We start from the raw sequence: 24,865 nt of genomic DNA, 5'->3' as shown, positions 1-24,865 counted from the left end.
GTCAGGCAGGCCATGACACTCCCACCTCTTCCATCTGCCCTCTGCCTTGGGCAGGAGCAGCTGCACACCTACCCTTCTCCACAGAGACAGTGCCATACTTCATCTGGCTGCAGCAGATGCCCACGGAGATGAGCCCTTGCTTCATTTCTGGAATGGCAGAAGACATCTTTTGCATTTTGGGGTTAAGCCTCCCACCAGCATTCCTGCAGGATTGCTTTCCCTTCAGGAACTCAGCCACTCCCCATGCCTGGCAGGTGACACCATAAGCCAGCAGCACTTTCCCCTCTGTTTTCTCGCTCTGACCTCCTGCTCGGTTCTTCCAGCACCCCAAACCTGAGACCAACCCATCCAGCAGAAATCCTGGAGCTGGAAATGTTCTTACCACGGAAAAAGGTGTCCTCCCCTCTCTCATAGCTCCTGGGCACGGGAACCCTGCTCTCCGTGTGGTTGAGGATTGTGGTCAGGACTTTGTCCAGGGCTTTGGCCCCGTACTGTGGGAGGAGACCAGAGTCACACATGGGAGGAACAGACATGGCAGCTGAGCTGGGGCTGAGGGTGTCACACACTGCTGAGGGGGACACTGCTGAGGGGACACACGCTGCTGAGGGCATCACACACTGCTGAGGGTGACACTGCTGAGAGTGTCACTGCTGAGGATGTCACACACTGCTGAGGGGACACTGCTGAGGGGACACTGCTGAGGGGACACACGCTGCTGAGGGTGTCACACACTACAGAGAACACTGCTGCCCCAGGAAGGCAACAGACAAGGTAAGGGGGAAGCTGTGAGTGCCTCCCATGTCCCCAGGGGAATGGAGGCCCTTTTCTGGGGACAGAGGACTGGGTGCCCTTCCCAGCTCCTGCTGGGAAGTCCTCAGTGTGACCATGACTCCAAGCAGGAGCTGGGTGCTAGGATGGGCCCTGCCTGCAGACACTAGGAATGATCCTCCTGCCTCTGGCTCCCTCTCCCAGCTCTTCCAACTTCCTCTCACCACGCTGCCCCAGCCCAGCCCTGTCACCTTGTTCTCGAAGTTGTACTTGCTGAGGTCTCGGGTCTCGGTGGCCCGTCGGTCCCCGTGAGTTAAGGCACCCTGGGAAGGCAGATGGAGCAAAAGGTTCTTATTCTGAGCTGTTGCAAAACACCAGGGAAGGATGGCCAAAGGCATGTCTGCAAATGTGCCATGGGGAGGCAGTGTTCCTCCAGAATACTGAGACTTTACCAAAGGATTTGGGGATTTATCAGAAGTGTAGAAAATGAAACAGAGGCAAAATAATTATTCCATTAATTATTTTGTAAGCTTTTTGGGAATAATATGGGTGTATGTTCCAGTAATAGTGGGGAAATTGCAGCATCTGGAAGCAGGTGCTTGCTCCCCTGAAATAGTTACATATTCTCCTCACTTCCATTCCCAAATCCCAGGATGCTAAAAGCCTTCTGCATTCCATGACTGCAGTGCCTCAGCCAGGGGTGACACAATCCCCCCCTCGGCCACGTTGGTGGGAGCTCTGACCCAGAATCTCCTCAGAGGGAATCAGAGCTGTGTTGGGATCACAGCTGATCTCTGCTGTGGGCACTCACCAGGCTCTCCAAGCGTTTTGCCACGATGGATGCAAACCTCCTCTCCCCTGCCAGCTCTGAGATGAGGAACACGTACTCGGGAGCAGAGACCTGGTTGGATCGGTGCGTTCGGCCTGCATGGGAACAGGGATGGAACAGGAGCTTGGGATGGCCTGTCTGGAATGGGAATGTAACCAGAAAAGCCACACAATGCCCATCTTTCTCACCCTGGGGAGTCCATCCTCTGCCCCAGAGCTCAGGGCTAGAAACCCAGCTCTGCCAAGTCCAGCAGCACCAGTGACTGTGCCTCTGTTCTCCTCCTGACAGAGACATCTCCTAAATCCTCCTTGGGCTGCCACCACACCTGACCCTCCCAGGGCCTATCCCACACCCTTGCCCACACCCAGGGGAGGTGACAGTGCCCAGAGACACCCAGCCCTCACCGAACTGCTGGATGGCCCGGTCTGCACTCCAGGGCAGCTCCAGGGTCATGTGCACCCGGCGCTTTTGGTTCTTCACCCGTCTGTCTGCTTGGAGGGAGATCCCTGAGCTGGAGGCCTCTGAGATTATCGCTACGAGCTACAGAGAGATGAGTGAGAACAGAGTCAGGCTCCTGAACACACATTAAACAGCCTCAAGAAACAGCCCCAGGTGCAAGAGCAGCCCCAGCCCTCGAAGGGACCTGGGAGGCTTTGTCTCCTTCCAGCAGGTGAAACCCACAGAGAGCTGCTGGCCTGAGGCTGGCAGGGCACAGGGAGGCACAGATACCCTCCCTGCCCTCCCCCTATCAACACACCCAGTCCTGTGCTGGTTTTCAGAGCCCAGCTCACCTTTTCCCCCTGCATGAAACGTTCCTTCTCCTTCAGGTTGACGTGGTCTATGGAGAGCCCTTGCTCGGCGCGGGACTCGAACACGACGGAGCCGTCGGGCCTGCGAACCACCCGTCCCTTCCTGCCTGTCATCTGCACACAGGACAGGGCTGCTGCAGGCTGGGGAACCACACAGCCCACCAAGGCCATCCAGGCAATTCCCAACAGCTTTTTCCTCTCACAGGGAGAGGAAACCCTCTGCCAGCAAGAACTTTTTTTTTTTTTTTTAAATGGAAGAAATTTTTCTCTATATGGGCACAAGTTGCCCAGAGAAGCTGTGGCTTCCCTACCCCTGGAAGTGTCCAAGGCCAGGCTGGATGGAGCTTGGAGCAACCTGGGATAGTGAAAGGTGTCCCTGCCCAGGGCAGAGGGGTGGAATGAGGTGATCTTTAAGGTCCCTTCCCAACCAAACCATTCCATGATTCTCTGATTCTTCGCTGGCCCCTTTCCCTGTCACCCAGTGCCACCAAAATGCACTGACAGTGGGAAGTACCTCGGCCACGTTCTCTGGGCCCCCAAAATAATCAATCAGTTGATCCAAGGTGTTGAGAGGTAGCTCTTTGCCCAGTGCTTTCACTTTTGCTAGGAGGTCCTGTTTCATCTTTTCGACCTTCAGCTCTCTCAGGCCGTGCAGCTCTTTCTGGGAAGGCAGCATGTGGAAACCACCTACAATGGGAAAGGCAGAATTTTAGAGTTCCCTGGTAACTGCACATCAGAGAGGGAGGAAAAGTTGTCCCAGAGGGTTTCTGGGGCCACTGTTGCTAGACAAAAGCACTATGACCTGCAATAAATGCTGAGCACAAAGTGAATTCCCTCTGGGCTTCCCCTTTCTGCTGGGGGAAGGAGCACACAAGGCAGATCCCTCTGGCTCACTGATCACAGTGGGTGAACGTGGATCCACCCCACAAGAGTGACCCCAGTATAAAATCCAGTTAGGATCACAAAGTTGTCCCAAGCCTGAAGGGGTCTCTGCAGGACACAGTGCTCCCCTCCGTGGTGTCACATTTGTCTGACCCCTCGAAAATGTACGGTTTATTCCAAGCCTGTGATCTGTAACCCCATTGGCCCAAGTCTTATTCTGTGCCCACTTTGAGCTCACTGTTAAGAATCTCCCTGTTAAGCTGCGGGGGGAGACCACAGAGTCTTTCTTGGCCCCTTTTCTCCCTAGGCTCTCCCTCTCTCCCCCTTCCTCCCTCCATCTTCCCCCCTTCTCCCTCATGCTGCTCCCAGGGGTGGGACACCCAATAAACCCTCAGCTAATTAGCACCCTCAGAAACAATGTGCAGTCTCCTTGCCTGCCTGCTGCTATCAGTGAACACACAGCTTAGGGGGACCCCTGGGCCCCCTGCTCCACCCCTCCACTGCCCTGCTCACCCCTGTCCTCGCTGAAGGTGTGATCCACAAAGATGACATCATCTGTCTCCAACAGGGACTCTGGGGAGGAGGTGAGGTCGCTGTCCAGCCCCATGTCCGAGTCGGTGCTGCTGTCATCGCTGATCTTGATGACAACCCCTGAGTCACAGGGGCCCCGCAGAGCCTTGGGGCAGCGGCCCCTGGGACGCCCTGCACCGGAGAGGGAGCAGTGTCACAGCCCCAGCCCCAGCAGGACACAGGGACAGTGCAGAGAGGGACAGATCAGAGACAGGAGGAGGAGTCTCAAAAGAGCTGAGCCTGCCCCAAATGACAGCCTGACCTCAGAAAGACACAGCCTCTGGGGTGGCTGTTAGGGAAGGAGGGAGGGAGAGCAAAGACAAAGGAAGAGAGAGAAAGGAAGAACAAGGCACTCCTGAGCAGGGCTGAAGTTGGCTGCACACATCAGGATGGGCACATGGCTGGCTCTAAGCAGTGCCAGCTCCTTAGGGAAGGAATCCCATGGGATTGCCTCCAGAGGAGTGTGCAGTAAAGCACTGGTGTTTTGGGACATGAAGCACAGCACAACGTGCCCCCTCTGCATAAGAGGGTTCATGGATTAGCTTGCACAGGCTGCTCCACAACCTGCCAGTGCTGCTGCCCCCTCTTCCCCCTGCTCCACATCCCAAACTCTTCTTATCTGCAGCCACAACAAATAATTCAGCAGGGAAATTATTTTTTTTTTCCTCAGGACACCTTCCATCCTCTAAGTAAGGGGTTGTGGAGGATCCCCCTTGCTGCAGGAGGGGTTCAGACACCAGCCAGGCCTTGTGCCATCTGCCCCCAGCATGGGTCGAGGGGAAGGATCAGGACAAGGGCAGTGAAGCAGAGCGAGGAAAAGGGGGAAAAACCCAGAGCTGCTGTCCTCTGGATGAGGGAGCACTGGGAGATGTGCAGGAGGGCAAATCAAAACCAGGGAGAGCAGCAAAAAGCATGAAGTGGGGAGAAGGGCAAAAGGCAGAGAAGCTGAGTGGCTGGGGGGCAGCAGCAGGGCAGGAGGCAGGGAGTGAGGGAGATCTTACGTTTTCTTTTAATGCCAGTTCCTTTTTCTCTCTTTCTTTTGTTTGAAGGAAAGTGCTTCTGAATTAGTGATAGAAAGACGCCTCTGAAAGTAAGATGCAAAATTTATTCCAGCTGCCAGCAACACGTGCTGGTTATCACATACCAATGTGTGTTTGGGATAGCCCCACATTCCATGGAAGAGAGGTCAATCCACCCCATCCATGGCCACCAGCTTGGGCTCAGCCAGCCCTTGGCACAAGGTGGCTCTTGGACCTGCAGGTCCTTTATATAACAACCAAGAAGGAGTTTTAAATGGGAAACACTACATTGGGAAATTGTTACACCAAAAATACAGTAAGCCCCACTGTCCCAGTCCCTCTTCATGCCCTGAGAGCACAGACCACTGTCAGGCCATTCAACAAATATGATCCATCAAAGTTCTCCAACTCCCTGGTCCTGAGCCTGCTTCCCACAAAACCAAGGGACAGAACATGGATGTGCAGTGGTTCCAAGTGAATGGAAAAAAAAAAAAAAAAAGGTGAAAATCAAAGGTTTCTGTGGGCTGCTCTGCAAATCAAGGACCAAACGTTTAAATGCTGACTGTGTGGATGAACACCCAGGACAATGGGGTGGTGCTGATTGAGCTCTGCTTGGGGAAAAAAAAAAAAACCAACAAAAACCCTCCAAACCAAACACAGCAAGCACCAGGTGAGAGGAGGGACATGACAACTCCCCCAGGTGAGAAAAGGGAGACTTAGGAACTGGGGAGGGAGCTCCAGGACCCTTGGCATGAAGGGCTGAAGGGGACAGTGACCACACAGCTCCCCAGAGGGACAGAGCTCTGTGTCTGCAGTTATGTGACACCAGGAATGACCCCTTGTCCTGTGTGCTGGGGTGACCCAATGACCACTGACTCTGGAGCCTCCCAGCTGTGAAATTCCACTCATTTCCCACACTTGCCCTCCCCATCTCCCTGAAAACAGCCCTGGGCTGGAATCCACCCACCAGAGGACCATGTTTATTTTTAACCCCATTTCTCAGCATCTTTAAACTGCTCCTTCCCAGCACACTCCCTCTAGAAATCCCCCAAAGTGCTGGAAACACCAGGACACACACTTGGAGGCTGAGCAGATGCCAGGAGACACTTGGTGATCTGGCCAGGACTGTGAAACACAGAGCTGCTGGCCCTGGGAGTGGACAGCAATTCACACAGAGTGGGACAGACAGACTCCTGACAGACCCCTCCTCCAGCACCACTCAGCCAGGGACCACACTGTCCCCTAGACTGGAGTTCTGTGACATGGAAACCAGTCCAAGGGACCAAATCACCCAAGGAGCTGCCAGACCTGCCCTGTGCACTGTCACCACACTGCATTTGGTTTTCAGAAGTGGGCTGGAGGCAGAGGAGTGACACAGACCAGCCCAAACCCCCCTCATCAAGGGAAGAAAGCTCAGCCTAACCCAGCCTCACGCTGTCTTGGGCATGTCCCACTGCTCCCACCTGCAGCAGAAGTCACTTGGAAGAAAACAGCTCTGCAGAACAGCAGAAACCCAACCCAAAGCCAGATTTTTTTCCCCTGTCATGCAGGACCAGCTGCATTCAGGGATGGGCTGTGGCTTTGGAAGCTGCAGGAAGGAGGGGGAGCAGGAGCCTTACTCTCTGCTCAGAGGGTAGCACAATCTTGCTGCTGGCTCACTCCTGGCACAGGCAGCTCTCCTGTTAGCTGGGAACAATGGCCACACAGCCAGGACACTGCTCCTGCTTTATACATGAGCTAAAATCCAACAGTGGTGGATTTAAACTCTTCAGACCACTCCTTCCACCCCCTGGTCCACTGACACCACCTCAGAGCATCATCCCAGCGTCTGCCATCACAGTAAATTCTCTTGCTCATTTCTTCTGTGTCAACAGCCTCATTTTTCAGAGCCAGATCCACACAAACTCCCTCTGAGCTGCAGTTCTGGTTCTCTTTCTGACAATTCTTTTATGTGTGCAGAGAGTAGGATCAGGCTCTTCCTGTGAGTCCATGGGAGACTTCAAAATCCAGGATGCAGCTCATACAGTCCCACTGAGGATACAGTGCCTCAAGGACACCTGAGTGTCCCCTCTGTGCTACAGAGGGAGGTGACATCAAACTGCATTTGAAGACCTGCCAGTGCTCTGTGCCCCAGGGCAGAGCTTTCCTCCCACACACCCCACAAAGGAAAGCAGGGATTTTTAACTCACTCTGCAGCAGACACGAAGCAGTTGAGGTGCCCATCGTTCTCATCCAGGACCTCCCTGGTGCGAGCCTCCCCTGTGGACTGCAGGCCGATGACAATGCACTGGGGGGACACAAGAGATGGGGACATGAGGGATGGCACAGTGAGGTGCTTCTCCCTGTTCTGCTGCTTTGGAATGTGGCTGGAGATTGGTTACCAACAGGTGCATGTTTGATTGGCTTCATGTGAATTGTTTTTACTTCATGAGCAATCACCATCAGCAGCGTCGGACTCTGAGGAGTCAATCACGAGTGTTTCATTATCATTTTTGTTAAATCTTCTGATGTATCCTTCCTCTATTCTGCAGTATAGTTTTAGTATATGATATATGATATGATGTAATGTAATAATGTAATGTAATGTAATATAGTATAGTATAATATAGTATAGTATAATATAGTATAGTATAATATAGTATAGTATCATATAGTATAGTATAATATAGTATAGTATGGTATAGTATGGTATAGTATGGTATGATGATTATGATATGAATATGATATAACATGTAATATAGTAATATAATGTACATGCAATGCAATACACATGCAGTGCAATGCAATGCAATGTAATGCAATGCAATGATAATATAATAGTATGTATAGTGTAATATAGTGTAATATAGTGTAATGTAATATAATGTAACATAACACAACACAACATGATATGATTAAATAAAATAAAATAAAATAAAATAAAATAAATAAAATAAAATAAATAAAATAAAATAAAATAAAATAAAATAAAATAAAATAAAATAAAATAAAATAAAATAAAATAAAATAAAATAAAATAAAATAAAATAAAATACTAGCCTTCTAAGAACACAGAGTCAGATTCACTCATCTCTCACCTCATCCTGGGGACAAACACACCCCCCAGGTGAGGCTGGGTGCTCCCATACCTTGTCCCTGGCCAGCTCCTCCTGGGCCAGCTCCACGAGGCGCCGCACCTTGGCGGCGATGCACAGGTACTTGAAGAAGCGCTGGTGAGCCGACCAGAACTGGCCCCAGAGCGACTTCCGAGACTCCAGCCCGATGCAGTCAGCTGCCTGCTGGAACACCATCAAGGCCTCTGCCCACTGCAGGTAACACCAAGGAGATAGAGTTGATATAATTCCTGCTGTCGTTCCTGCCGTGCAGGAGGTGATCAGAACAGGCTGAAGGTTGATAATCTGATTTAGAATCAGCGTGCATTGGGCTGAATGAACACTGAGCATCCTCTCCATCAGCATGATGCAGCTCTGGTTTGCAAATGTGAAACTTCCAAACAGAAGCAAAGAAGTCTAAGTTCTTTTATTACATCACCTGAGCATTGTGTACCTCTTTTCCTTCCTATGTTTGTGTCACTGACATATTTTATGAAAATCTTTTTGCTAGAATTTTTCTCCTGAGAAGCTGAGAAGCCTCAGAAAAGAAATGTAAACAATAACTATCTGATGGCTGTGGAATGTAGCCTAGAGATGGTTTACCAACGGATGCATCTTTGATTAGTTCCATGTAGATTGTTTTTACTTGATGACCAGTCACAGTCCAGCTGGGTCAGACTCTCTGGTCAGTCACAAGATTTTATTATCATTCTTTTCTAGCCTCCTGATGTCTCCTTTCTCTTTCCTTATTATAGTTTTAGTATACCATTTTAAATATAATATATCATATCATAAAACAATAAATCAACATAGAGTCAAGATTCTCATCTCTTCCCGTGTCCTGAAGACCCTCAAACACCACCACACATTTGAGGTCATGGCCACATTTAGGGGCCTCACACCCTCCCACATACTGATGGCTGTGCCCAAAGCATGGTCAGACCCCAGCCTCCCCCTCCAAGGGGCCCAGCTCACCAGCTTGGCTGCCTTGTCATAGACAGCCTTGTACTGCTCGTCCAGAGGGATCTCCTCAATCCTGAAGGTGACCCCAGTGAAGCTGAGCTGCCGAGCAATGTACATCCCACTGACCTTCATGTCCATGGCCACGATCTCCATGGCACCGACACCCCTGGGAGAACACAACACTTGTGGGACCCACCTCGGAGCCCCAGCTCTGAACCCCAGCTGTGGGTCCAGCTTTGGAACCCTGTGGATATTCTCAGTTCAGTCAAAGAAAGAACAGAGATAATTTCTCCCAGGCCAACCCTGGGAGACTTAGAGAAAAGAATTAAAACAATTCTTACCTCTCTTTCTGTAACTGTTGTTTATAGATATGGTTCTCCAGAGTGTGCTATTCACAGTCCACCAATAATGTGAGAGGTTTTTACTTTGAGACCAATCAATTCTCACCTTAGCAAGTCACATTATAACAGACCCCCCACCTTTATTAAATGGCCTTCTGATTCACCTTCTGAACACTGGAGTCTTTCATTCCATCCCTGACTCAAGAGTGTCAGAATCCCAGCTGTGAAACCCCAGTTTTGGATCCCAGTTTTGAATCCCAGCTGTGAACCCCAGTTGTGGAACCCCAGTTGGGAACCTCAGCTCTGAACCCCAGCTCTGAATCTCAGCTGTGGGTCCAGCTTTGGAACCTCAGCAGTGAACCCCAGCTGTGGAACCCCAGTTTTGAATCCAGCTCTGAACCCCAGCTCTGGGACCTTCCCTCTGCTCTGGGGCAGCACAGGGCAGGTTCCTCTCCAGAACCAGCCCCAGCCCATGCTGCCCACCCCATCCTCAGGCACTGCTCCACGTCCCACACAAGGCCCCTGGACAGGACTCACCTCTTCTCAATGGCATGCAGGAACTCATCGAAGGCTCGGAATGGGGTTCCCTCCCCCCAGATCCCCAGGCGGCTCATGTAAATCATGTTTTTTGGCTCTGAGGCACCTGTTGGGACAGAAATCAACGTCAGCAAACCCACAGCACTTGGGAATAGTTGTGACTCAAGTGAAGAGACCTCTGAAGAGGTTGTCATTTGCTGTTGTGCCTTTGGAGACCTTTCTGAATATTGCCCTCCCTACATTCCCTGGGTAAACATCACAAAGCACCTGGAACAGCTGGCCAGGAACAAGTTAAACTGGAGAGAAATTAATCTGACCCACCAAAAAGTCACAAGTAACATCAGTGATGGGGCTTGGGGCAGATCTCAGCACGCTGAGCTCCTCTCTAGCCCTGCAGCACCACTGCCCTCTCCTTGCAGGATCTCACACACACTCACACCTCAGGGTGCCCCTTTAGGTCAGAGGGGACCTGTGCCACTCTCACACCCACACTGAGGGCAGAGCAGCTCACCTGTGGCACTGGCATAGACAACCCTTGCTCGAGGCAGCTTGTTCTGCAGGTCCAGCACTGCTTTGCCCATTTTGGTAGAGCTGGCATTTTTGGCTTTGTGGCATTCATCAAACACAATCTGGAGGGGAGTGTCAGTTAAGGAAAAAGGATCTATTTTCATCCAGAGGATGGGAGCAGACAGAAAATAGAACCTAGTCTCCTCCAGGCAACTGAACAACCTGTCCCAGTATCAAGAGGACTGACTCATGGCCCACACATGGAATCTGCTGGGTTTGCCCAGCCCTGTGCTCTTCAGATCCAAAGTCATCCACCCCTCCCTCTCCCTTCCCCTCCAAGGTGTGTCTTGTAATACTGAGGGAGAGGAATGCTGAAAAGGTTAATCCCAACTGCTTCTTCCCCTCCTCCTCTTAACTACATCCTGGAGGAGGAGGAGGAGGAGGAAGAGGAGGAGGAGGAGGAGGAGATGGAGGAGATGGGAGTGTGGGGGATTCCTGTCTCCTGAAGGCACTGGGCTGCTCCCATAGCTGCTCCCCGTGACTTCACACAGCCCCAGGCTCTTTGTTCCCTACTGAAGCACAATTAAAAGCAGCAGTTCCCCTCTCTCTCTCTCTCCAGTTTTTGTCTCTTGGGTTTTTTTAAGGATACAACTCCCTCAAAGTTTTCCCTGCACCACTCCAAAATCTGTTTCAAGCGTGTCCTGTGCTGTCCCCCGGCCTGGCTTTCACCGATCAGCGCTGAGTAGGTGGCAAAGAGGACTCCTTCTGAGGTAGCTGTGTCACCATATTTAATCTGCAGGAAGAAGAGCAGGAGCACACACACAGTGTGATTGTTGTCCCCAGCATGTCACACCCATCCCTGCCCACATTCCATGCTGTGCTCTGAGAACAAATCCCAGCCTGAGCTCAGAACAAGCAAAAAGCTGTTGGTAGCTGATGTCTTCAGCATTTGTGTTTGGCACTGAAATATTGTGATGACAGGGACTGTAAATGCCTGGAGAAGTGCCCCAGCCAGTGTGTCAGCACATCTGGGAGCCTGCAGTGAACTGTGGGGACCGTGCGAGGACAGAGATTTTCTGGCAAAAAAAAGTGCTTCCTTTTTTTAAGCAACACTTTAGAGTCTTTCATTGCTTTGACCCTTCCTGTCTGTTTTAATTCCTTCTAGAAAATCATTTTCTCTTTGACCAGGTGAGGTTGTTGCCTGTATCACTGCCATGGGTCCCACATGTAATGAAGTACAAGGGGGAAAGGCTTGGTCCCAAGCTGAAGAAAGTTCCATTTGAAGTCTTTTGGGGTTGAACACAAAATCCCTTTCAACCTCTTAGTGGAGCACATTCAGAGGTGTCAAACACCAGTGGTTTCTTTGTAAGAGCTGGTTGTTCAATACCATTAAAGCCAGAGGAGAGGATTTAAGTGAACTGGAAGACACTGGACAGAGACTCGACCACAGGCCACAACAGACACCAGTCCAGGCACCTCTGCTCTCCCTCCAGTTTTGAGAAGTGATTCCATGAACCAGCACTGGGAAAGGCTGGCCCAGGAGAGCAGAGCACATCTCACAGAGCTGTTCTCGCCACAGGATTTCTTAGGAATGGTAAAGAAGGTTCCAGTTCTGCTGTTGCACTTGCCTGCAGTCACTTCCCACTCCCTGCAGAGAACAGCTCTGTGCTCCCTGTGCAGCTCCACAATTAAAATAACTAGAGGCCCGAGTGGGAAGAGCTGGCTGGGAAGAGGGAGCAGAGGCTCTGCTGCTGAGCCTTGTCCTGCTCCACGTGCTCAGCCAGAGCCTCCAACTGCTCCTGATTCCCAGAGCAGCAATGCAGCTCCTCTCCTACCTTGTTCAGAGCATGCACAGGAATGTGGGAGGCCTCAATGTCCTTCAGGTCCCTCTCAGCATCATACTTGAGATCATTGGAGACACTGAACCTGTGAAGGAGATGTGGGGTGGTTATCTCCTGGGGCTGCTTATCTCCCCCAGCAGTTGGGGCTGGGTATGTCCCCAGGGAGTCTGGGCTGGGGAGTCAGGGCACAGGGTGATTAACAGCTCTGATTAAAGCAGGAGGAGCTGTGCAGAGTTTTCACATCTGCCACTGCCCACACTCCCCAGTGTGAGATCTGACAGCCCATCTGCCCCTTGGCACAGGCTGTGATCTGCAGCAAAGCCCCTTCTTCCTGGCTCTGCACCAGAGGAAGCCCAGGAACAACCCTCCACAACTCCAGGGAGAGCAGGGCCAGGCTTGACATCTCACCCCAAGGAGCACAAAACCTGCTATTTCACAGTGACTCACTCCCCATCCCTGCTGCAGGGGGAATATTCCCATTTCACAGGCAGCAGTCAGGCACTAAGAGGTGGAAACGACTTACCCAAGGCCACAGCATGACTCAACTCTAAAGCCAACATCAGCACTAAAGAATTCCTTACTTCCAGATCCAAACTAACTCCAAGGTCTTACGGGAAAAGAGGAAAAAAAAAACCCAACAACTTACCACAGAGCTTTTTTCCTCCCTTTAAGATAATTTTCAAAGATGATGCCTGCAACAGTCCTGCCCTTCCCGACTCCAGCACCGTCCCCGATCAGAAACCCAGCTCGCTGCCCATTGGGCAATAAAACTTCATGTTGCTGCAAAATCAAGAAGAAAATGGAAAATTAAACTTAAAATTAAAGATTTGCCTTTGCTGAGAGCTCTGATGTGAACACCACTTAACCCTTTCACACATCCCACAGATGCACATGCACTGCTCAGCCAAACAACAGCAGGAAGGGTCAGGAGTCGTGATCAAGCTCACAAGTGGCAGTTCATGGAAAAGGCCCCCCAAATACAAAACCCTCTGCAAGAAAAGTCCAGGGTTCTTGCCTCTTTGGGGAACAGACCACACAGAAGCCCCCAGCTTCAAATAATCCTTCAAAAGGCATTTAAAATGCCAAAGGAGTTTCATCACCCAAATTGCAGTGATTTTAAAACACATGTGAACACCTGGCCCTGCAAGAGGCATTTTCCTTCAGGTGTGAGACACCCGAGGTGCAGGAGGTACCTGGCAGGCGTAGATGATGGCTTCCAGCTGTAGTGCAGACAGGGAGCCTTTGTCAGCCACAGAGCTGGGCAGGGAAAGGCTGTAGGTAATGTCAGGTGGGGGGACACTGGACAGGGTGCTTGTCTCAACCACCAGGTCAGGATGGTGCTTCCCAATCTTGGCTGAATGACAAGAGAATACAGGTCAGTCCAGGTCTTTACTCCCAGAGCTCATCACCCAGCCAGAGCCCAGGGCACTGTAGAGTTCTCCCTAGAAAACCACAAGCCTGGGAGGTGCCACAGCAAACACACAATTAAATTAGGTTGGAGCACAATGGAGTGAACAGAACTTCCCAAGGCAACACTCACACTTTGAAGGGATATATTCTGCATATGTCTCTGTCTGCCCCAACTCTTCTGTTTCTTCCTCCTCACCTTCATCTTCCTCCTCAGCAGGAGCCTGAGACTGAAGAAAACAGCATTGACCCAATATTAATGCTATTGCTGAGCTACAGATATGAGCTGTGCTGTGCCCAGCCTCAAACTGCCACTGAAACCATCCCCCAAAGCTACAACTTTCCTAAAAATCACAATAATCTCATTCCCAGAGTAAGGACAGCCATCAGTGGGAGCCCACCCCAGGGGCTGTAAAAGCTGCCCCATGCCTGGTTCTCACCAAACTGGGGAAAGATGTTTGCACCACTTTTGGCATGGGCTGTGGGGTATGTGAACCCTGCCCAACCTGCCCTGAGTGGGCACCTGGCCCAGCTTAACACCCAGCCCTGTGCCCACAGCAGACAGCAAAGTCCTCAGAGCCCAAAGTGAGCACAGCAAGGCTCCCCTCTGGGAAATGGAACACACTTCTGGGAAAGGGCAGAGACTTGTGCCTGTCTGAGCTTCTTGTCTCACTCTCTCTAAAGGGAAAAAGGTCAGAACTGCTCCCCCCAGCACTGGGATGTCACCAGGAGCATCCCACTGAGGCCAGCAGGGCTCTCACCTGGTAGCTGATGAGGAGTGGGGTGTTGGGGACAGCAGGAACGTGGTCACTGGAGCTGTTCAGGCCAGGGAATGGTGTGCTGGGTGAGAACAGCTGCAACACAGAGCGTGCAGGTGAGGAAGGGCAAACATGGACATGCACCAACACAGATCCTTGGGCATTGTGATCCCTGGACCATGCAGCTTGCCAGGAGAGAACTCCCAAGACACTCCACAAGGAGAGAGAGCTCCTAAGATACTTTGGGTTGAGAAGATACTCTGTCTGCTCCCACACAAGCAAATTCACCCTGGAATTTCCCGACAGAGAGCAAGGTCAGGCCAGCAGCTCATGGCATCCAAAGCAATCAGCAACTCCAGGAGCAGCTCTACTCCAAGTTTACAGCTTGTGCAGAGCACCAGGCTCAATGACAGACCCAGGCTCCACCAGCAGCAGAGAAACATGGGAAGTTCTTAGGCATAAACACTCCTATTTTTAAATAAAATTTAAGAAAAATAAAAAGAAGGAGAAAGAAAAAAAACCCTCCATTCCTGGAAGCCTGAGTCAGAATTACCAGAAGGAAGCTGGACAGAACAAGTGTTTTCAGTGCCAGCAAATCTGGAGAGCAGGTGAAACATCCCCACCTACAAATCCAAGCTCAGTTTGGTCTCAGACAGGAGAAAGGCCAGGAGCTGCTGGAAGGGCAGGATGTGTTCTCAAAGCTCCAGCAGCAGGAAACAAATGCAAGGCTGAGTTTGCATCACAAAAATCCCCAAAGTCCAAACCTTTGCTATCCTGACCCAGCTTTGGCACTCAGCATTCCACCTCAGGAATTGCAGAGGAAGCAACAGGAACCTTGGCTGTTGGGGGCATTTGAAAACCACCCACACAGGTGAAAATGTGTTGTGAGGGCCAAAGCAGGTGGGAGCAGGAGCTGCAGTGGGAGATGGATCATCCACCTGTACAATTCCAGCCTTTCCCTACCCTCCCTCACCTCCTGGTTTGATTTTCTCCTCCCTATGTGCTAAGGACATCCAGAGAAGAGAAACACAAATCCATGAGAGCACACGGCTGGAAGTAGGAGAAAGACCAAAAATTGCACAATCACACCTCACTCTTACTCCCCTTTTTTCTCCTCTGCATAATTCTCCATTTTGTCCCACCTTGCAGTGACTTCCCTGGGAAGGGAATCAGTCCCACGTGGCTGCCAAGCCAACCTCTCTCTGTGTAAATCCCTTCCCTGGGTTCTGAGCTGGGAGAAGGCTGCTCACATCTTGAACATACTGTGAATGAGCAATAAAAAACTGCATCAGCAGCTCTCAAATTCCAGTCACAGGCTTGCAAGGCTGGGCTGTGCTTCCCAGCCTTAAAAACACTGGGAATGTGTGAGATGGATGACAGAAAACACAATGTATGACAGGGACTATTTTTAAAAGGTTATTTCACAACTCCATTACAATCAAAGCTGTTTTGTCTGCTGCTCCTGCAAATATTTCACAGGGTAGCAGCTCTTGCCTCTCTGCCCATTCCTGAGTGATAAACAGAGCCAACATATTGGATACAGCTTCTTTCCTTGGGATAACAGCTCTCCCCACTGGCACACAGAGGCACTTCTGTGTGCAGCCCTTTCCACTTTGACCCCAAACCACCTCAATCCAGGGATTCTCAGCCAACTAGGAATGTTTATTTTTAAAGAGGACAAAGCAAAAGGCTGTTCCTGTACCTGGGATCCACAGATGGGGCTCCCCCCAGGATGCATCCAGCTTGGCTCCTGGGATGTCCCATGTATCAGAACTGTGAGAGACTGATATTCCTGCTCTGTCTGGGTCTCTGAGACAAAAGTTCTAGAAAAACTACACTCCTGATAACCCAGCAGTGGAGTGTGGGTCAGAACTGGCTGCACAGCCACAGATGAGTGATAGATCACAGGAATCAGGATGAAATGTGATTCATGTTCCATCACTGTAGCTTAGTGACTGCTCTGGCTGCTCAAAAGCCAAAATTCCTGCAATTCTATGGAAAACTGTGATGGTGTGGTGATGTGGGGAGAGACAAGATTATCAAAGCTGCTGATATCCCACACCAATGTGCAGAGGCCAGTGGTGAATCAAACTGGCAGTACTTTCACCCAGTGCCCCAGCACATGGTGCCACTTCCATGCAAAAATGAAACCAAACTCTCCGGTCCATGAGGCACCTCACTGACACCACCTCAGGAAATGTTACTCAGTTAAAAAACAGCCCAAAAAAAGCAACAACCCTGCCCCAACTGCCTCAGCAAACACAGATAAGACAACATTCAAAATTAGCTGGAGATTCCTTTCCAAAGGAAGTCGTTTATAAATGGAATTCCAAGGAGTTAATTGGCCTTATCTGGGCCCAAGAGCTCAGCAGGACACAAGGGTAGAGGGCAGGGCATGAGGAACAGCATGGGACAGGGAAAAGGAACAGCACAGGGACAAGGACTCTGCTGGAGATCCTGCTGTGCTCACACAAGTCAGTCTCTTACACAACGTTTATTTCTCCCTTGTTTTCTCCATGCTGCATTTAGAACAGCATTTCCCAGTAAGTTTTTGCTGTCCACTCCACAGACACAGAACTGCAGGATTTTCTAGGCATTGAATGCCTCAACCAGAGTTCACATGGTTGGAAAGAGCCCACCACAGAACCATTTCTGCAAGGATTTAGGCTTTTACATAAAAACCCAACAATAATATGAGAACAGGAGCAATGTGGCACATGGCTCCTCTGTCCTGGGGGATGCATCTGCTCTCCAGCATTTTTAACCATCCAATTTGCAAGCCTGGGATGTCTGCAGCCACTTCTTGCATTCCAGTAGCTCAGCTCTCTTCCAGCTGCCTCAAACTGCAAGTTCCAACTGGTCTGAGGCTTGCAGACTGCTCAGGAAAGCACAGTCAGAGAAACTGAGCACAGCAGAGCCTCAAAATATAGCAGTGATTACCCCAGCTGCCTCCTGGGGTAGCAACTTTGGGTGTTTTTCCCCTCATTCTTACTAAGGGAGTGGAAATGTGAGGCACAGATGGACAGGAACTGCAAGAGCTGAGACCCAGATCCAGAGGATGTGGATGATGTGGCTCCAACAACCTCCAGAGCCAGCTGGTGCATGTGGTGCCCAGGTCAGTCCCCCAGCTGAGACAGAGCAGAGAGCAGAAAGCTGGTGCAAATGCTCAAAAAATGCCCACAATCAGGTGATGCTGAAGGAGTACATGGAGCTCCTGAACTCCAGAAAACTCTGGGATGTAAAAGCTTGCAGGGACTTGCAGTCACAAAGTAAACACAAATGAGTCTTAAGTTGAGACAGTTATTTAGTCATTGTTGCTGAACTATTTGCTCTGGTGAACAAACAAAAGGTTCTGCTGTGGGGGGAAGTTAATGATCCACGTCAGGGTAGTTTTCCTGGAGTCCATCCCTGGACCTGCTGGATGTTTTAGGGATAGATCCTCCACAGGATGCACCTACCTGCCAGGAGAAAGAGCTCCTGCCTTGCACTGCACTCTGCAAGAGTGCATGAATCCCTCTGAGAGGGGATTCCCTCCTGCTTCCAGGAGACTTAACACCACTTCACCCCTTCCCTCCACCAGTGAAATAACATCACCACACCTCAAACTTCACCCCAAGGAACTGGGTTCTGGTTTCTTAATTCCTTGGTAAAACCCCCATGGGATGAAGGCTGATGAAGCATGGCAGTTGGCTTCTGGTCAGTGGGCAGTTTTCCTTATCTCTTCCACAACACTCCTCCCTCCAAAAACACCTGCTGATAAGAGGCTGTGGAATGTCACTGCATGGCTGATAAGAACTGCAGCATCCCACTGGGAGATGTGAGCCCAGAGGGAGGAGCCAGGAATTCCTACCTGGATAGAATCTGGAGATTCTGGAACACCAGCACGGCTTCTGCACTGGATTTCCCAGAGGAGCAGCAGCTGCCTCTTCCCCTGGATCTCCAGAGGCAGAGTGCACCCTTCTCCAGGATCCCTGCTCCAGCAGAACCAGCCCTGGCACTGCAGGAGGGCTGAGCCACAATTTCAGTGGCACTGCTGCCAGCACCCTGACCCACAGGGTGTCAGGCTGTGCTCTGGCTCTGGCAGTGTTGGTTTAGTTCACTACATTGTTTATTTTATCTTTTTATTTTCTTCCCTAGTAAAGAACTGTTATTCCTGCTCCCATACTTTTTGCCTGACAGCCCCTTAATTTAAAATTTATAGCAATTCAGAGGGGGGGGGATTCACATTTTCCATTTCAAGGGAGGCTCCTGCCTTCCTTAGCAGACAGTCTTTTCAAACTGTGAAAAATGCCTATTTTATGATTGGCTTTTTGCAAATATTAAAATGAATATTATATGTGTTATGTTGGAAAGTGATGCTGTATTAATTTTCTTAAGTAATATGTTAAATATAGTTTTAGGTTAGAACAAAATGTTAAAATAGAAACTATGCTATGTAGGATACTTTTTTTCTAAAGAAAGGACTCTCATCGAGATAGCAGCCACGGGACACCTGAATCTTTCAGAGAAAGAGAATTTATTGCCCCATTATCAGAAGAAATTAACATCTTCCTGCCTCACTCAGCCATGACAACACCGTTAGGATTCAGAAGAAGAAGCTGACCCTGCCCAGACAGAATCCTGTGTTTGAATGGAATTTATGCATCATGGATGAGATGTATGAATATGCAACAGGCTGTTGTTTTTAAGGGTTAATCCTCTGTTAACTGTGTCCTTTTTCGGGCTTGTGCTGCCCAGAAAAGGTACCCAGACTGTCCCTAACTCCTTGTTTCTATTGTCTCATACTGTCCTAATCCTAAGTGTCCAAATTATTATTACTCTAATTATATAACCATTTTTATAACCATTTCATTACTATTAAACTTTGAAAATTTTAAGAACAAGTGATTGGCTTTTTTCACAAAACCAAGACAAGCCCCTACCTCGATCTGGTTCTGCTGAGGCGTGTTCACATCCCACAGTGTTGGCACGTGGCTCAGGCTGTCGGCGGGCAGGAAGTCCTTGGCATCCACGATGTCCGAGAGGGAATCCGCGGGGGATGAGAAGAGGGAGTTGTTGTTGGAGAGCTCATCGAGGTATGAAGAATCCTGGAACAGAGGCACAGCCATGGTTGGAGGAGGCAGGATGAGACACCAAAGATCCTTCCTCACTCAGCCAGCAAATTGTAATTTCTTTCTGGTCAATGAGAGTCTCCGTTGCTTTGCGCTCCACAGATCCCAGGAATTAACCTGGAACTCAGGACAGGCTCTGCGGTGTTCTTTGAAAATCTGTTTCTTGAAAAAGCAAGAAAAGCCCTGGCCAGGAGTGTGGTTACATAGTGAAGGCTGACTTGGGCTGTGCACATCCCTGCACCATGGACTGGGAGAGGGAGGACCATCCAACAAGGCATCGCTCAACTCCACTTTGTGCTTGATTAAAAAAGGCTGCTGAGGGGTGCAAAGGCTTCACCTTGACTCCAAAGAATTCAAGGACCTCATTCATGAGCAGGGGCCCCCAGAGACCCAGCTACACTCAATCACAGTGTGGCTGTTTCACTGCAATTTCCAATGCAGCACTACCTGGAGCCTGTGGGAAACATCCCTCTCCTCCTGGCAGGTTCTACACACACGAGGCTGCCAGGAGCAGGGAAAGGAGTGCTGGTGTCACCTGGATTTGAATCTAGGTAAATCCAGGCAGATTTACCAATCCTCTTCCCAAGGGCCAGCCCCAGCCTAGACAAGGAACATGCTTCACCAACAGGGACCAGGCTCTGCCCTTGCTCTTTTTCTGGTGACTGGGCTGGATGGTTTGCAACTGTTTTATTTGGTGCCAGCCCAGTGATGGTGTTGGTTTGAGTCACACAGACTTTGGCTCATGAAGAGACATCAATCCCCTCCCTAACATCAAGCCCACATCTGGTTTCCCTATTTCAGGTGGCAAGAACCAACAGCCAATAAGCACTTCTTGCTCTGCATTCTTCACTGTGGCACAGACCCTGCCCCTTCCCCAGCTCCATCCCATCACCTCATCCCTTCTCCCACACCAAATAGCATCTTCAAATTTTGTCAAGCAGAAAAACTTTGCTGTTAATTAAGAGCAATGTACTTCCAGCACCAAACTCCAGCACTCAGGTCTGGCAGGAGAAGAGTCTCTGTCTGTGAGGGAAGGGCAAATGGACCAAGATGGTCTGTCTTGGTGGCCCTAGAGATGCTGGCAGCACGGGTGGTTCCTCACAGCTGTGTCAGCACAGCCTAGCCAGAGCACCAGGGTAACCCAACAGGCTGCTGCCAGCAGAGCCAGGGGCTGGTACAGGAGGAATCACTGCTCACTTCCAGTAAAGGACTAATTTCCCACTACAGGCAGAAAGGCAGCCAAGGACTCTTAAAAGTCACTTAGCCCTGCCTGACAAACCCACGAGCAGCTGAGCCTGGCTGTGCTGCTCCCAAGGGCTTCAGGCCAAGAGCTGGGTCAGACCCCCTCTGATTGCTACCGAAAGTTATGGGCTTGTAGTGTTTAAACCACTGGGACACATTCCTTTCCCCTTCTTCCCAGGGATGTCTCATTTGCCAGTGTGTGCCCTGAAGCCATCAGTGCAGGTGCTGGAAGCACTCCAGCAATGGCAGGTGTGATGTGGGGAGTTTGGATTCCTCAATTACCAACTGGTGGACATAAAGACTCAGGGAGTGAGGGCAGCAGTTCCTGCTCCTGCTATTTCTGTGGCTATTTTAGGATTACCCAGAAATCAAGGCATCCAGAGACAGAACAGGCACCCAGATTTATCACCTTGGAATGAAGGGATCCCTGGACTCCCTTTCATACTCCAGAAAGCAGAAGAACACTTGGGTGGGTCTGGCCATGGCCAGAGAGAGTGGCCTGTGCAGGATCCAGATGGTCCCAGATCCCACCCAGTCTCACTGCTGAGACACTTCCAAACAGGGTTTGTTCACCTGCAAAGGGCACTGACAGAGGCTGGGGAAGGAGGAAACATCTGCACACCCATGCCATGGCAGAGGAGGCTGTGGGGCAGCACAGAGTGGCCCTCGGGCTCCCAACAATAGCAAGGGCTGGGCTGGAATAGCAACAGGATATGGGAAAGCCTCATGACCCAACCTAAGACATTCCAGCAAACGTTACCCAGACCCTTCCATCCCCAGGGAAGACTCCAGCCCCACCACTGGGCTGAACTGGGAAAGGAAACCAGCCTCCAAGGCAGAGGGAGGACAATGCTCCTCCTGGAAGTGATGCAGTGATCCCATCCTCTGCCAGCATTACGAGGCATTAGTCACAAACTTCCAGAATCTCTCATTTGTCTTAACTAATTGCATTATCTAAAGAGCACTAAAATTAATCACCTGCCAGCTTCCCCACCCCAAGAACTTCCACCACCACTACCTCTGTAAACTTACCAAACCCAGGGTAATTGTGTTTAACAAAAGGCCATGGATAACCACAACCAGTGCAAACCATGCCTGGTTTATCTGCTGCAAATGGAAGCAGCTGCTTGGTGACCTCAGGGAAAATGAAGGATCATCACCTCAACCAAAAGCCCATGGTCAGGGTCAGCTCAAGGGTTTGAAACATGTAATTTTGTCCCTGTTTCAGATGGATTAATCATATTTCTTTCTCATTAGAAACACGAGGTTCTACAGTAACAGCACTTCTGCTTCAGTGGAAGTCAAATTTCTGCACCACATGGAAGTTGTTCTGACAGGCAGGATCTTTATTTCAGATACTTTTCTGCAACTGTTTTTTACATAAATCTTATTCCAGGAATTCAGCATCTCTGTGGCATCCTCTGGACTGGTCCCAGGAGGTCCAGGCCTCTCCTGGGCCAAAGACCCAGAGCTGGAGGCAGAGCTGCAGGAGGGTCTCAGAGCAGAGGACAACCTGATGCTACTGTGGCACACAGTACTCCTGTCATTATCCCAAAATTGAGATTATGACACATTATCTCCCTAGAAAAGATCAGGAAAAAATCAAGGTACCCCAGTCCAGATATCTGATCTTTCTCCAAGCCCCTGGGAACAGCTCAGCTCCCTCAGTCAAAACAAAGTGTTAAAAATAATGAAAGAACAGGTGAAGTCTAAATAAAGACAGAACAAGCATCCTAAAAATATTTTTTTTCCATCAAGCCATCAATAGAAATGGTTTATTTTCTCACAATCCAGACACTGAGGAAACAGTGTCTGCAGAGCAGCTCTGGATGACTGCGCTGCAGAGCACACAAGTGAAGAGGGGGTTTTATTAAAAACCCCAAACCCTATCTATACACCCAAATACACACCCACAATTACAGCCACATTGCCAGCCAAGAGAGATTTGGCAATTCAAAAGTCACAGATTAAAAGCAAATTATTATTCAGGAGTGACCAAATCAGCAGCTGCAGATGATCACTATAAAATCTTCCAGCTGCCAAACCCCAAAGTCTGTCTAAATTTGGGACAATAAATTGACAGTGTGGAGGGTTCAGCTCTGGCTGGATGGTGCTCCCCTTGCTTCCTGCACCCCACATTAACTTTGGAAATAAAACCCCTCAAAGCCATCACACCGACACAAACACATGGATCAATCCTCAGAGAGCTCCTTCCCTCCAAATTCTACATTCAGCCACTGAGTTCTGACTGACTGAATAGCACCCAGGAATGCAGGTTCCAGCAAAACAGAAATCACATCTTTGGGACAAAAAAAAAAAAAAAAAAAAAAAAAAATCTATTCCCGGTACCCAACATGGAGAGGTGTCACCCCCAAAACTCTGCAGCCACTGCACAACTGCCCTGGTGACCAAACACACAAGGAATTCTATGGAGGAGGAGGAAAGACCCAGGAAAAAATGAGGCTTTACCTTGTAGAGAGATGGGAACTTCAGCCAGAACTGCATTTGGGACATTTTAGAGCAGCATTCAGGGGGCTGTCGGCGCGGGAGGCAGCAGCAGGGGGAGGGTGCTCAGAGCAAAGTGCAGAAAGGTCCATTCACAGCCAGGGCTCATCGGGGGCTTTAAAAGCCAACATCAAGCAGCCAGAGCAGGGAAAATGGAGACTCAGGGCCCGGCAGAGCCGTCCTGAGCCCGGAGATTTGCATAGAGTGTTTAGTCACGACGAGAGGGCTCTTACTTCCTCTAAGTCCAGGGCTGACTTTCAGGAAATGATGCCTGCTTGGTAAGTCAGTGAAATTACTGGCAGTGCGAGGAGAATTACTGTACGTGGTGTAATCCAACCACAGAGCACAGTAAACAGCGCCGGGCTCTGCAGAGCCAGAGCCTTCCAGGCTCCCTCTGCTCCTCTCCCCAGCCATCCAAAGCCAGATTTTGTCCCCTTGGCAGCCCCTGCTCTGGGCTGGGGGTCCTGCCCTCCTGTCCCTACCCCCCATCCCAATTTCAGGGCTTAGGTGAAGTGGTTGAAGTGACAAAGCTCATGATTGTTCCAGAATTAGTGTCCCCCCTAGAGCCATGTGCTCTCTTTGTGCCAGATTTTGTCCCCCTGGCAGCCCCTGCTCTGGGCTGGGGGTCCTGCCCTCCTGTCCCTCCCCCCCATCCCGATTTCAGGGCTCAGGTGAAGTGGTTGAAGTGACAAAGCTCATGAGGAGTATTCCCACGTTGGTGTCCCCCCCAGAGCCATGTGCTCTCTTTGTCTTTGGTGTCTGCCCCACCCCAAATGGTGCCTTTAGAAATCCAAAGGAGTGGCCCATTCTCTTCCCTTTCCTCCCGGGGTCACTGTTATTTCCCAGACTGTTGCCTCCTCTTTCCAAGGCTGTCCCTTTTAACTTTAACAGTTTTGGTAACAGAAATAAATTGCTCGTGGGGAAGAGAAAAAGGAACAAAAAGGGACATCTGCAAAGGATGAAAAGTTAATTAAGGTCTCCTCCAACACCACTGGAGATTAAAAGAATCATCCAGGGAACCACCTTCTGGAAAATCCCTGGGAACTGTGGTGTTTGCTTTGGGTGCAAGAGGCTTCTGTTTGCTCTTCCCTGGCAGGGCTGGTGGCAGCCCTGGAGCTGGGCTCTGCCCGTGGGGTCAATTCCAGTTTGCCCAGCAAACCCAGCAGTGCACGTGCTGGGAATGGGGAGGGAGAGGAGCCCTGACTGCTCTGAGTCTCTCCATCCCTGCTCCCAGAACTTCCAGGCACCCACAGCACAGCTTCAAGGGAGCACAGCTCATCTTTGTTCCAGGTTTGAGCCAGCATTCAGTGCCTGCTGCTGTGGCTGTCACTGCTGAGACAGCTCCTCTCAGGGTCTTGGGCTGGGAACAGCTGGAAAATCTCATTTTATCAGGCACTTCTCAAAAAAAAAAACAGAGCTTTGGAGTGAAAGAAGGCACAAAGTCCCAGCAGGCCCTTGAGAGAGGCAAGCAGACAAAGCCCTCAGAGAGCTGAGCAAGGGAATTCTGCTTTATGCCATCAGATGAGGAAGGAGGATGGGTCCCTCCAAGGAAAACTCACCAGGTATTAAGGCTGGAACCATCCAGAGGGTAAAAATCTGCAGCAGGACTTGTTTCTAAGGGCAGAACCTTCTGCAGCACTGTGGCTCCACAGGGACTGAGACATCAACAGTGAGGATCCACATT

General features: G+C 50.2%; 1 protein-coding gene across 3 annotated transcripts in view; it reads right to left on the bottom strand.

The window, feature by feature from the left end:
* The window catches only part of SBNO2 (strawberry notch homolog 2), a 49,168-nt gene that overhangs the window by 5,656 nt on the left and 18,647 nt on the right, over positions 1–24,865 (bottom strand). For 2 of the 3 annotated variants that reach the window (XM_009096902.4, XM_018921848.3), the window contains exons 5-25: positions 19,246–19,410; positions 14,327–14,419; positions 13,699–13,795; positions 13,352–13,512; positions 12,805–12,938; positions 12,153–12,243; positions 10,967–11,110; positions 10,322–10,439; positions 9,811–9,916; positions 8,945–9,098; positions 8,006–8,182; positions 7,067–7,164; positions 4,860–4,942; positions 3,802–3,990; positions 2,921–3,093; positions 2,389–2,520; positions 2,002–2,137; positions 1,580–1,692; positions 1,020–1,091; positions 383–491; positions 73–147 (exon numbers count right to left, since the gene is read on the bottom strand). In XM_009096902.4, the coding sequence (XP_009095150.1) occupies positions 73–147; positions 383–491; positions 1,020–1,091; positions 1,580–1,692; positions 2,002–2,137; positions 2,389–2,520; positions 2,921–3,093; positions 3,802–3,990; positions 4,860–4,942; positions 7,067–7,164; positions 8,006–8,182; positions 8,945–9,098; positions 9,811–9,916; positions 10,322–10,439; positions 10,967–11,110; positions 12,153–12,243; positions 12,805–12,938; positions 13,352–13,512; positions 13,699–13,795; positions 14,327–14,419; positions 19,246–19,410 (2,620 nt within the window). Of the gene's footprint in view, positions 1–72; positions 148–382; positions 492–1,019; positions 1,092–1,579; positions 1,693–2,001; positions 2,138–2,388; positions 2,521–2,920; positions 3,094–3,801; positions 3,991–4,859; positions 4,943–7,066; positions 7,165–8,005; positions 8,183–8,944; positions 9,099–9,810; positions 9,917–10,321; positions 10,440–10,966; positions 11,111–12,152; positions 12,244–12,804; positions 12,939–13,351; positions 13,513–13,698; positions 13,796–14,326; positions 14,420–19,245; positions 19,411–23,145; positions 23,453–24,865 lie in introns of those variants that run through there. The other variant, XM_018921849.3, reaches the window with a different exon arrangement.

Source organism: Serinus canaria, chromosome 28, assembly GCF_022539315.1.
Source record: "Serinus canaria isolate serCan28SL12 chromosome 28, serCan2020, whole genome shotgun sequence".
Classification (NCBI taxonomy): domain Eukaryota; kingdom Metazoa; phylum Chordata; class Aves; order Passeriformes; family Fringillidae; genus Serinus; species Serinus canaria.
This window is presented reverse-complemented; position numbering and strand designations above follow the sequence as displayed.